General features: G+C 43.9%; 1 protein-coding gene across 2 annotated transcripts in view; it reads right to left on the minus strand.

Moving 5' to 3' along the window:
- DENND3 (DENN domain containing 3) overlaps positions 1-14,358 on the minus strand; it is a 757,020-nt gene that overhangs the window by 62,567 nt on the left and 680,095 nt on the right. For both annotated transcript variants that reach the window (XM_085604830.1, XM_085604832.1), the window contains exon 20: positions 7,726-7,859. In XM_085604830.1, coding sequence (XP_085460956.1) covers positions 7,726-7,859 — 134 coding nt within the window. The remainder of the gene's footprint in view (positions 1-7,725; positions 7,860-14,358) is intronic.

A 14,358-nucleotide genomic window follows, 5' to 3' on the forward strand; every position in this document is an offset into this window, starting at 1 on the left:
GTACCTGGTGTGGTCCTTCTCCCAGCAGGCAACTGTGAGATGTTTGATATGTATATATATATATATTCCGCACAAGGTTGGCCCTAAGAAGATGCCTCTCGAGTAGGGGTTACAGCACAAACCATCGCAGGCAGCATGCACTTCAGCAGAAAGCCGGTCTCTCTATGGCCAAACGCGTTTCGAGCTCCCTCGAGCTCTTGTTCACTGGCAGAAATGAGGCAGGAAACGAAAATTAATAACAGCTGCTTTATTTAAATAAGGAATCCCGCCCCAGTGGGTGTTGAAGAGAATGGCCTGATGGTTATGGTAGTCCAATAATACCAGCCAAAAACTAATTCCAGCGTTCTTTCACCAAGTGGATTCGAGTCTTGCCACAAAATTCACTAAATAATCTATATCCCCATTTGGGTGAGAGAACTGCACCTCACGCTGAAAGGCACGCCAATATTTTCCTGAGACTGAGGCCCCCTCCTTTACAACGAGCGCCTATGATTCACGGCCAGACAGGGCCAATCCATGGCATGTTATTTGGCGGCTAGCGATAACATGAGCATTACTCATGTTATGTTACTCGCATATTTGGATGTTTATAGGAATTGGAATAATTCATGATGGAGTTTAACATTATCGTTAAGCATACTCTCTAATTTTTCTCAAAATTGATATTGCAATTTTGTATAATGTGGATCGAAAACAGCTAAAATTGCATATTTATAAATGGCGCATTCCATGAGGTGTCAGTGCGCAGTCCCTTTTCTATGTCGACATACTTACGCTATGCATGTACAAATAATGGCGGCTTCTCGGCGTGTTGACAAACACAGAGGAAGGCAGTTCGCCGAAACGCGTTTGTTTGCATCGGAATAAAGATCTCCTCCGAGCGTCTCTCGTGAGTGCTTATTTCTCTGAATTAAGAGGACAGGAGCGTCGATCGATATATATATATAAATATATATATATATATATAGATATATATATATATATATATTTATACACATATATATTTGTTGGTTTCCTGGGGTGTGAGCCCTGGTCAAGCATCAACCACAATCCGTGTCAGGACGAGACGCTAGTGGCAAACTCTGTTAGCTCGGCACAGAGCAGCCAGGCTTAACTTAGAGGCAATGTGTAAAGTATTTGTGCAACACTTCAAACAATAACAACGTAAAAAACACAACACAAAAATAATCCAATACCAAGATAGTAAAATAGAGTGATGTTTAATAAATAAAACAAGACCAAAACGACAAATATCCAATCAGTAGAAATGGAGATATGCAATTTTAAAGGTTTCAGAGAAAATAGCGTCAAAAAGCACAAATCGTCAACTGTGAATATCTGGCTGCACCGGACAACACAAAGTCAGAAGTTCAGGCCAACTGCGAAGGAGCGCGGGCCGGTGACCGGGACCCAGTTAGGCCCACAGTACCTTAAATCCTGGTTTGCGTAGTGTTCCGAGGGTCTGAGTCAAACATGTGCTGCGCAGCCGAAGCGATGCGTCGGTTCTGAGATGCGGCAATGCTGTGGTGCGAGGTCCTGCATTGTCGTCTAGGATCCAGTAGACAAGGGATGCGAGGTCCTATGTTGAGGATGCGTCGTGCAACAGCGGTTCCAATGAGGCGCCGGGCTGTGATGTGGGTCTGTGCAACGGAACCGATCCACTCATCAGTAGCGTTCCTTCTGTTTTGCTCGGGGTTGCGTCACGTAGCAGAGGAGATGCGTCAGTTCTACTGGATCCACAGAGATTGGCAGAGCACCTTAGAGCCTGTTCCAAGGTTCCAGGACTGGAGCGGCATCACCTGGCAGGGTAGACTCAAGATGGCAGGGTCCAGGTGCTGGGTTGAAGGTTGTTGGAGGCTTCTGTCCCTGAAGCTCTAGTTAGGAGGCTATCCAACTAGCCCTTGGAGTCACTTTGAGATCCTGCTTCAACAGATGCAGGTGCAGTCCTTCTCATCCAAGCATGAGGACAGCAGGTCAACATAGCAGTCCTTCAGAGCAGTAGTCCAGCAGAGTGTCAGCCCTTTCAGCAGCACTTCTTGGCAGAGTATCCACAGGTCCAGAAGTGTACTGAAGAGTTGTTGTCTGAGGTCCGGTATTAATATTCAGTTGTGCCTCTGGAGAGGAGAGAAGATTCTAGAGGTATGCCTTTGAAGTGCATATGTGCTGTGCCTTCCCTGCCCTGGCTCCAAGCTAAGTTGTGCCAAGCTTCTCCCTCTCTTCTTTCAGTAACGGCCCTTCCAGGCACATCAAACCTCCCTATTGTGTGTGGGTGTTTTGGAGGACTACACAAAGCCCAACTGTCAACAACACCCAGTTATGTAACCAAGAGACAAGCTACAGACACTAAATGGCTAAGGCAAGAAAATGTCAACTTTCTAAAAGCGGCTTTATCATTATGATATTAAAATCAGACTTTGACATGTGTTAGGATTTTTCATTACAATTCCAAAGACACCAAACATGATCTGATAACTTCCTCCCATTTGGAAATTACAGCTTATTAAATGTAATAAGGTAACTCAAATGTTGTCCTATGGGAGAGGTAGGTCTTGCAAAAGTGAAAAATGAATTTAAGAGTTGTTCCACTATCAGGACATGTGAAACTAAAAAGAACATGTCAAACTTTTTAAATACATTGTAACCTGCCCTCGGAGCTGTCCAGGACCTACCGTAGGGCTGACTTACATGTATTAAAACAGAAGTTTTGGGGCTGGCAAAAGGTTTATTTTGCCAGTTGAAACGGCAGTTTAAAACTGCGCACACAGGTTGCAAGGGCAGGCCTGAGACATGTTTACACAGCTACTTAAGTGGGTGGCAGAATCAGTGCTACAGACCCACTAGTAGCATTTAATTTACAAGCCCTGGGCACACATAGTACCACTTTCCTAGGGTTTTACAAGTAAATTAAATATGCCAATTAGATATAAGCCAATCTTAACATGTTTTAAGGAGAGAGCACAAACACTGTAGCACTGGTTATCAGTGGTAAACTGCACAGAGTCTTAAAGCCAACTACAACAAAGTCAACCGAACAGAAGGGTTGAAGGCAAAAGGTTAGGAGGAAAGAAACACCAAGGCCACATCTAATCTATCCATCGATACATCCATCCATCCATCTCCTTCACTGAAAAATCTAAAGGTCAAAGTGACGTTATAGTAAGATGTTGAAATCGCCTAATGACTAATGTTTATAAACTTAAAAAAAGAGATACTAAAATAGTCAGTTATAGTTCTGTTAGCTAACTCTAACATACACCCCAGCAATACAAGGCTTACGACCTCATGCATCACACTCATGTCATGTTTAATAACATCAATGATAACATAACTAATTTCATTTGGTGTAAATCCCTTCAGCTGTTAAATGTGAGAGCAAAATGTTTTATGGGAGTTCAGATAGGAATTCACTTATTTATATGGCATGTCGAAACTTAGTTGACCTCCTCATTGACTGCCAAGTTTCATGCAAATATGTTGAGGGGGGTAAAAAGTTATAAGCAAATCAAAAAATGGCTTTTCAATGGAAAGTGTGACTCAAACATAACTACACAGAGGCTATTTCCACTGCGATGTGATTATATATATTGTGAAGACTTCATTTAGGAAAGCTAAATCTTCTGCAAAAGGAATTCACCACCATGAATCATGGGGGGGGGGGGGAGGGAGGGTGGTGGTGGATGTATGTATGTATGTAAATATAATGCAGTTTCCTCTCCATTAGAAAAGGGCTCCGAAACAGCTCGGGTTCACAATGCAAGAGCAGTTCGACAGGGTGTGACATCTCAGTAACTTGTTTCGGCTGAAGAAACTGATATATATATCTTTCAAAGATTACAGGGATGTTATAGATAGGCTCAGATTTCACTCGAACAAAACCATGGAAATTCATCAGTTATAGTTATCTGAGCCAACTAGAACTTACGCCCCACAAACATAATATATGTTAGAAGTAGTATCACTAATTAGTAGTACATCTAGTATACTAATTTAACTTTTGAAGTAGTTTAGTATATATGTTTAACTATCATAAACTCTTAGAAAAAACTTAAGCTCGCCAGATAATGTAATCAGTGAGGCCATTTGAGATGTAATCAGTAATGTCACTGACCAGGTCATGAGTGATGTAATATGTAAGGTCATAAGCAGTGCATTGTGGGGGCGTAAGTTATAGTTAGCTCTGTTAACTAGAACTGCTGAATTTCACTCATTTTGTATGAGTAAAATCTGAGACTAACTATAACATCCCTCTAACCTCAGTTTTTTTCAGGCTTTTTTAATGTTATTTGCCAACTATAATGTCCTTGTAATCTTTGGTTTTTCAAGTGAATGTCTAAGGTTTCTTTACATTTTGATTTCCTTACTGTAACCAGTAACCTTTGAAAGTGAGGGTCTGAGTGGGTGCATGAGGGTCTGAGTGGGTGCGTAAGTGTCTGAGAGGTTCTATGAGAGCGTGTGAGTGTCTGAGTCGGTGCGTGAGTGGGTCTGTCAGTGGGTGTGCAAGTGCCTGAGTGTGCGAGAGGATGTTTAAGTATCTGTGTGAGTTAGTAGCTGTGTTAGTGACCGGGCTTCAACTGAACCGCATCTGCCCCTTTATCCAAAGACGACACAGTTTTGCACAAAATATCAACCAAAGTGGAGTACTTTCTACTGGTTGATTACTAAGTGCTACCTCCTTGGGTAAACGTCCAGTACATACTTACACTACAGCTGAGTAATGGAGCACGACGAAATGTCACTAGTGACCTTGTGTACGTTTTGGCAATGTGATTGTTCCACATGCATCTTTATGCAGAAATTTGTGATATCATGAATCTTTCTATAGAGAAGACAACAAGAGTACAAAGAGGTAAATCTCCACCAAACATGGGTCCTTCCTCGTAATTATATGAAGTTAATGCTTCATTGTTTGGTGGAGATGTCCTCATATGCCTCAGCCTCAATAACGCGTCACCAAATTTGGCGGGATAAGCACTTGGTAACAGTCCATCATCCTGGCAAAAGGCGAGAGATCATTGCATACTACTAAGGTGGACAGGATGGGGCCAAATGGTCAGAGCTTCATGTGATTTTGCACATTTGTATACACTTGGTCATTTAAGGGGAGAACCATGGACTCTGCTCTCATCAGGTAAGCAAAGAAAGTACCCACTCGTAACATTCACTACACATCGTGCTCAAATAGATCAACGATGCATTCACCTCAATAAAGCATTTCAGACCGTCTTTCAAAGTGGAACTGCCAAGAAAACACACTTGCTTTGCCACTGTCAAGCCCAGGAGGTCAGAATCATTTGTCATTAACAGAAGTGGAGTTTCAATTGAGGCACCTGCTATGTTTAGATTTGTGAAAGTTTCCCGTTTAGGTTTAATGTTTGTCAAAGTTAAGCAGACCTATGGGCCAGCTGATCCTGCAATTGTTCTCCTGTGACGTTTGCCCACAGTTCGCTACCCCCTTCTGCCTGTCTACCTGCTACCCTCTGTTTGGGACTCCTCTACTCATTTCTTACTCTGTTTTGCTTTTTCTGCCTTCAGTTTTCCGTTCTCTGTTTTGCCTTTTTCTGCTGGTTTTTCTGCCTTCAGTTTTTCCATTCCAGCTTTCTGTTTGAACTCTTCTGCCTATTTTTCTGCCCTCTGTTTTGCCTTTTCTACTAATTTTTCTGTCCTCTGTTTTGCCTTTCCTGCTCTCGGATTTACCTTTTCTGCAAATTTTTCTGCCTTGTTTTGCCTTTCCAGCTCGTTTTTCTGCCCTCTGTTGTGTCTTTTTCTGCCCCCTGTTGTGTCTTTTTCTGCCCCCTGTTGTGTCTTTTTCTGCCCCCTGTTGTGTCTTTTTCTGCCCCCTGTTTTGTCTTTTTCTGCCCCTGTTTTGTCTTTTTCTGCTCGTTTCTCTGCCCTGTTTTGCCTTTTTCTGCACCGTTTTGCCTTTTGTGCTCGTTTTTATGCCCTCTGTTTAGTATTGCCTTTTCTGCTAGCTTTTCTACCCTCAATTTTGCCTTTCCTACCCTCCGTTTTGCCTTTTCAGCTGTTTTTTTTGCCCCCTGTTTGGTCTTTTTCTGCTCGTTTTTCTGGCCTCTATTTTGCCTTTCATGCCCTCTGTTTTGCCATCTCCACTTATTTTTCTGCCCTCTGTTTTGCCTTTTTTTACTCTGTTTTCCCACCCAGGACATACAGTGTGCATTGTTAGGGACTGTGGGGAGTCTCAATGGCACCGCGGTCCCTGGCAATGCTCCTCCATGCAGGGAGTTGCTAAACATTTAGCTCTTTGTGTGCGGGAGCAATCTTTTAATCCGTTTCCCTGCCCGCATGACAGCGGGCAGGGAAACAGATGAAAACTTAGTGTTTGAACTTGCTTGGCGGGAGCTGTCACAGCTCCCACAAAGCAAAAGCAAAACAGATTTCTCCAGAGGGTGGGCATATTGGGAGATAGCAGGAGCCGGCCCTGAGGGATGGTGGTCCCCAGGGCCATTATTTGGCTCCAGGAGGGAGGCCACGCCCCCCCCTGTTTCCACAGGCTTGCCCTAGGAAGGTGGAGGTCGCCGGGGCTGTATACAGCCCAGGAGTGGGGCCGCATAGCCCTCTCTCTTTTTGGCAGTTCTTTAGTGGTCTGGGGAGGTAGCGGTCCCCGAGGCAATTAGGAAATAGGAGGGATTGGTGTGCACGGCCCCCCTCTTTTTTTTATTCCATAGGCCCGGAAAGGAGGTGGCCCCCAGACCTTCAAACGCCTCACGCCCCATCCTAACATAATAATAAAACCCGGGGAGGGGGTGGTCCCCAAGGTTAAACTCCTCTTGAGGGGGAGGGCTGCATGTGTCCCCTTCCAGAAAACAACATACTCAATAAGCTCCCAGGACCTGGCCCAACCGGGGGCTCCAAAAAAAATATACAATTACACGTGGACTTTCCCGGAGTTGTGGATCTGGCCACAATTGATGAAAAATTAAAAAATATATTCTTTTTTTTGCCCTTGCAGGATCCCAGGTGGACCCCAGGAACAGGACTATCGTGCCACCTTTTCTTTTTAACGTTGTTTGGGACTCAGCTGAAGGAGAGTCCCAAGATGGCTGCCAACACTTCCTGGTTGAAGTGTTGGCAGCCAATCAGCACGGGGACTGTTAGATCCCGTAGGATCAGAGTCCCTAGATATACAGATTTGGCTTTCAATTAACATCTGAAAAACTACTGAACAGATTTACACAAATTTACAGATTTACACAAATTCACAAAAAGGTTGCTTTCTGAACCAAGAGCTACCATTCCGCCAAATTTGATGCAATTCCTTCCAGCGGTTCGGGCTGCAGTAGTGTCTAAAATTCCCATAGGAAATTGCATGGGGAAAATGCGTTTTGGGACACCCTTTTATTTGGACCACGCTTGAAGAATCATCATCCCAAAACCTTCAACACAGCAGCTGAAAAGACTGTTGTACTAATTTTGAAACTTTTATTTAGATTCGTTAAACAGCCCCAAAGTTGTTGGCAAAACAAAAAACACTTTTCCTTCAGAAACTAGGTCCTAACTAGAACTACGTGCTGGCGACCGCCAGTAGGTAATCTCTTCACTCACTCTCTCAGCTTCCCTAAGTGATTAGTTAACACCATTCGTTTTTTCTTCACACTTGTGCAGACACATAAATCTCAATATATAATGTTATTTTAGAATAAAAACAACTGAAAATGATGAAATTATTCAAATTCTTAGGAGGCCTTGTAAAAATGTGTGTTTACTTACAGAACCAAAAAAAGCCATTGACGAGCTTCGCAGACTTAAGTTCTCGACATTCTACCTGAAATGTGCGCCGAATTATTAAACTGCTAGTCTCCCAGGTAATAATGGTTCCATCCGAGCTGCATGTGTGCACTTCGCTATAAGAGTAAAACAAATAGATCACTGAAAGAGTATTTTTCTAAGTAGCACCTTTACACAATTATAGAAACACAAACGTCACCTCACATCTGTGGAGGAGCATTAAAACAAGTAATTCAGTTATTGCAGGTACATACAGCATACAATCGCCATCAAAATACAACCTCCTAGACATTCAAGGGCACTATGCAATGGAATAAGAAATGTATTTGAAAGCAACCCTTTGGCCTCCGGGTCTGCGATATGCATAGAAAGGATGGAGAGTGAGAGAGTGAGAAAGGCAGAGATGCTGGTGTCGTCGGCGACTATAAGTGTGCTGTAAAACGATGGTGATAACTATTTGGCAGGCTGTAATGTCCTGTTGGACATACCAGCCTACTGGCACATCACCTGTGAGTGCAAAATGATAAAAGGGAATCCTTGGTGATCCACTGTTGCCTTCAGCCATGCGCAGTGGGCACTGGGTGTAGGGTATGACCAGCCCTCATGCTACGAACCATTGACACTTGTCATTTCTGCAGCACGCAGCTGGCTCGGGTCAAAGCTTGCAGACAAACCCTGTGCTGTCCCCATGCCCGAAGATATTGTGCATTGCCTTTAGGCATTGAGAGAAGCCTCTGTACAAACTGCATCAAAGTCCAGGTTCATAGTTCCACAGCACATGCGTAGTTGCACGACGACATTTGTTCTAGTTTTTTTTTTTTTAGAATTTAAAAAACATAAAATCAATGTATACTTAAAAATCTAAATGGTGGCTAAGATATTAGAGAAATCAGAACAATTTTCAATGGAAATTAAAACTTAAACTACAGAGTTGCCATTGGGGGTGGATATATATATATATATATATATATATATATATATATATATATATATATATATATATATATTCACTGAAAAAACCATAGGTTTCAGACATGTTATAGTTAGCGGAAATTTTACTGATAAAAAACCAATGAAATTCCCCCGTTATAGTTAGTGCAGGCAACTATAACTCACGCGACAGCAATCCTCTGCTGATGCTAATACTGTATTTAGACACTTATTTGCCCATGTCTTCTTCCATAAATTTTTAGCTATACATATATTAGAAATATTTTTTTTTCATAAAGACACATATGTCATCAGCAGAAGATTGCGGTCGCGTGAGTTATAGTTGCCTGCACTAACTATAACGGGGGAATTTCATTGGTTTTTTTATCAGTAAAATTTCCGCTAACTATAACATGTCTGAAACCTATGGTTTTTTCAGTGAATTTGCAAGGTTTTTTAAATGCTAATTCCTAACTATAACGTGTGTGAAACCTATGGTTTTTTCAGTGAATTTGTACGGTTTTTTAAATGCTAAGTTACTTTACGCCATTCGTGGCGTGCACGCCCACTTAACGCAGTTCGTTCCGTGCGCGCACGGTGAGCACGCGGTGCGCTTCGCGCACCGCGCGCCCACTTTACGCAGTTAGTGCCGTACACGCAAGGTGGGCACGCAGTGCGCTACGCGCACCGCGTGCCCACGTTACGCACCGTGCGCACATGGAGGACATATTATGCGCTTCCTTGTGATAGGTAATCTGTTAAATTTAATTTGTAAGTGATGACAATAATATGCCATGCACAGAGAGTTTTTTTTTTTTATTAAAATTTTTAGCGTAAGCGCACTGTACGCGTACGGTAAGCGTAATCGGCGAAATTTTCAAAAAATAAAAATTTACCGTTTTTGGCCTTTGAGGACTCAACTAACATGGCTATGTGCATGGGCGCTGTCTAAACAGCCCCTTTATATGTTTTTTGCCTTTATTTACTGCCCCCCCCTCAGAGTGCGAGAGAGAAAATGGCGGCCGCCGCTTCCTGGTTTCGACCGATTCGAATGTTTACTTAGATGTAACAGCCAATCAGAATCGCGATCGCGCACGCCACCGTACGCGTACGGTAAGCTTACGGTAAGCGTACCGTAAGCTGGCTCAGATATATATATTGATTTAAAGGCTATTTTCTCAGAATCTACTGAACAGATTTACACCAAACCTACAAAAGGCACTTCCTTGACCTGAGGACTACCTCTCTGCCAAATTTCTAGTAATTCTGTTCAGCCGTTCGGGCTGTAGCCCTGTCTAAAGGTCCTATGGAAAAATGCATGGGAAAAACGCGTTTTGGGACCCCCCTTTTATCTCAGCCCCCGCTTGACGAATCCCCCCGAGACTTTCAGGGTAGGAGCGGAGCGTAGCGCCCCACCTATTTTGAGAAATTCGCGAGGATTCGTCGACCGGCGCCAAAGTTATTCAAAATAGAATGTTGCGGATTTCCTATGGAAAAGGGGTCCTAACTATAACTACCTACTGGCGACCGCCAGTAGGTAATATATATATATATATATATATATATATATATATATATATATATATATATATATATATATATATATATATAAATAAAACAATTCACCTCCCACAGTGACACCATGGAAGGAAGCATGGACACGAAGTGGCTTAGGGTACGGCATCTCTTTGTTAGTTGATGTCGAACTCGATCCCGAGCACAAGGAGAAATATATATATCCCCCTCGCCGATACATAATGGGAAACTGTGCAATATGTTTCAATATTGCGATCGAGGTGTTCTGGTGACAAACCATAAGGGCAGACATGCAAGAATAATAATATTAGCATATTGCACTCTGTTATACTGTGAAAGGAGTTTTGTGGCTATTACACTTCCACACATGGCTCATTCCACAGATGAGCACAGAGCACTATGCTATTCATTTGTATTGGTAAATGTGGGGTCTCTTGGCCTATATAAAAGGCAAAAGTACATTATACAAGGAAACGTTCATTATTTAAAGGCATGGGGAGACTAAGTGATTTGCGCCTACACTCGAACTGGGTTTCCTAGTTGCACAGTCTGCAGCTCAGACTGTAACACCACATCCTAGGGAGAGGGATGGCATACATGCAAACATTTTATTAGAGGAAAGTGGGAGATTTAAAAAAACAATCAGGAGAATCTATTTCTCCCATTGACTTCTATTGAAGCAGAGGAAATTTCAGGCAGGAGACAGCCCAAATAAAGTCATTGCTTCAAAAATCGGGAGACTCACGCCTGAATCAGGTCTATAGGCATGTATGGAATGGAGGCAAACTGAAGTCACATGTAAGCTTGGCTCGTTATTGGCTCGAGGCTCAAACAGGACGTAAGGCTGGGCCAGAACCAAGCTTAAGGTTCGAGCTCTTAGTGACTCGCCTACCTCTACTTTTATGAGGCAGTAGTTACACTTTTCAGCGAAACAGCATTGATCACACTACCTTAAACAGTGAAGTTACGGGTCATGTGCGTCATAAGCCTCCGGCACATAGAGAAACATGGAAGAACAGAAGATGGCGGATGGGAAGTGAGTGAACTCTGTCGGGCACCACATTGATTGATCCTGCTACATCTTTTTCAGGTCGCAGCCTACTAGATAATGCAGCTGTCTGGTTTGCTGAAGACATCTTGGGGACTTTCGCAAAGTTGACCTAGGAATGTTATTGCCTTTGTGGTTTAGAACTCACATTTTCCTGCTTTCCATTTGTGGGCTTTATCTGCTTTAGGCTGTCCAGGTTCACTTTGTCCCTCATTACACATAGATGATGCAATTTCCACACATTTTTGTCTGTGCACTGTATAGTTATTAGTAAAACTGTATGTCTGTGCAAATGTAATAGTTATTCCAATTGACAATGTGTAGTCTGTCATGGAAGTGTACTACCACACCATGCATACTTCAATCTACGTCACTCCAGTTTATACCACGCCACTGCACTACTCCACGACACTGCACCATATGTCACGCCTCTCTACTCTACCTTGTACCACTCTACTCTATGCCAATGCACTCTTCCCCACTCTACACCACTCTACTTTAGGCCACACCAATCTACTCTGTGCAACTCTAATCCACACCACTGTACGCTACACCATTCTGCAACACTGCATTCTACACCACTGCACTTTATGCCAACACTCTATGCCAATGCACTTTACTCTGCAACACTCAACTCCATGCCCCTGCATTATACGCCAATCTACTGAACGCCACTCTAATCTACTCTGCACCACTGACCTCTATGCCACTCTGCACAACTGCACTCTACCCCGCACCACTCCATGCCAATTCACTTTATTCTGAAATAATCTACTCTACACCACTGCACTCTACGCCACTGCACTAGACGTCACTGCACTAGACGTCACTGCACTAGAGGTCACTGCACTAGAGGTCACTGCACACTACTCCACTGCACTCTGACACTCTATTCTATGCCACTGCTTTCTACGCCATTTGACTCCACTCTGCGCAACTGCACTCTACTATCCAGCATTCTAATCTACACAACTGCACTCTACGCCACTCTACACCAATGCACTCTACACCAGTTCCCCTCTATGCCACTCCACTGTACACCACTCTACAGGTTTCAACACTAAGCCACTCCAATACAAAACACTCTCTGCCACTCAACTCTACTCTTCAATATTCCACTCTATGACACTTCACCCCAGTCTCCTCTCCACCACTAACTATAGCCATGCTAAACAGCACCCATGCTGGTGTACAACAAAGCCAAGCCAATAGCTCTTGCATAGGTGAGACATATTGTCTTTGCCAAAGCTGGTTTAAAGCTGTACCCCGGGCCTCTGTGACACGGGAGGAATGAGGAAAAAGGCCGGTCTGTGGATAGCAGAGGCCTAGAGGGGAACATAGGGTCTTGAGGCCTGTGTGGCCTAGCACTGGGGGTCTGGAGGAGGCAGACCTATCTGGATAGCTTTGGGTGGGGGGAGGGGGCAGCAGCAGGAAGGCTGAGATATCCCACTTGGATCTGACAGGGAGTCGCCTTTGAGGCACACCCTCTCCCCCAAGTGATTGTGCCAGCGTTCTCGGTACCACAGGCCCACCCTCAACAAGCCCAGACAGGTGTTTTTCAGCCACCTGCATCCCTGCTTAGATTACAGAGCCAAGGAAAGATGTGGGGCTGTGCAACGTGGTGCAGACAGCGGAAGATCCTATGGACTCTGGAGGCTTAATTGGAAGGGGTCCACTGATGGGCTGTGAGTTCAACCCCCCCTCCTTTATAGCCCGTCACCCAAAACACTAAAAGGGGCCCAGTCAAGTTGACTAGCCAGTATCTACAACCATAGCTCTGCAGTCAAAGAACATTTCAGGGCCTTGCCCAGAGAGAAAGCGGTGACAATCTAAGTTACTGTTCGGTGTGTACAGAACCACACAGTGAGTGAAGGGGCATGCTGAGGGGCTCCCTTAATCCCGTCCCCACTCCCCTTCCTCACTGTCTACTGTTCCTTGGACTAGATGGCCAGTGGGAATGACTTGCCAATAAGCTACACCTGCTGGTTTGGGTTCAAAGCTTTTGTAGTCACTATCCTCCAGAGATTAAGTTGACAACCCTAGGATACCACATGGGGACCCTGGAGACAGAACCTCACCTGGGTGAAGTATCGAATGTAAAATATACTGTGTTTTGCTTGGGTTGGGATCCTGTCCTGACACACTGCACTCCAGGGAATTATTGCTGCTAGATGAAGGGGGAGGGGAACGGTTGGGGGTTGAGATGATCTAATATACTTCAGAACACCACACGTGAAAGACCTTCCTCTTGCTTCGGTCTTGCTGTCTAGCCTGCGACCTGCCTGAACTCTGACAGCTCCCCTCTTGAGCAGGAGCTTCATTGCACTTCTGACCTTCCACGGCGATTGTAAAAAACAAAATAGCCTGGCCCAAGGCACTTGGGGCCTTCACATTAGAAACCACCACTATTTTGCAGACCATCAATTCTTCCTTGGGAAACCACGATTAACTTGTTAAGCTAGGACACAATAAAAACCCTGAAGCAAATCATGTCCAAATCATCTACGATGTGCAAGGGACTGGAGGAAAGGGAAGAGGATGCAGAGTAACATACACATAGAGATAATCTACAGTCTGTGGGTTTCTCTGAGAACCGTGAAGGGGCTTCCACTGAGAAATTCTTAAACAATGGTAGCATATGGTGACACCTCAGGGGAGACTTTCTACATGCTTCATAACAAAGAGCGCTATTCCAGCAAGCTCAACTTGGCGAAACCACTCCTCCCCATGATTGCCTGTTTCCTTAATTATAAAGACAGAGTTGAGATCCTCCATGTTGCTTATAAACAAAGCATATTAACTTATGAATAACACACGATCATGATTTCTCCTACTACACTAAATTTGCACATCAACAATGTAAAACGTTTGAGGAGGCCGAAAGGAAACTTAGGGATATGAACATATGTTACATGCTTTTCTATTCAGGTAAGCTAAAAGTCATTTACAGGTTTCATACTTTACTTTTGGAAACACCCGAGGCGGTCTGGGAATGGGTGGAGGAAAGACAATGTATCAGACTGCCTAGATAGTCACCTTTTGACAGCGACCCACCTACCGCTGCTGCAGCAGTCAAAAAAACCTCAGTGTGCTCCTGAAAC

The sequence above is a fragment of the Triturus cristatus genome, chromosome 5_1 (assembly GCF_964204655.1).
Source record: "Triturus cristatus chromosome 5_1, aTriCri1.1, whole genome shotgun sequence".
Classification (NCBI taxonomy): Eukaryota; Metazoa; Chordata; class Amphibia; order Caudata; family Salamandridae; genus Triturus; species Triturus cristatus.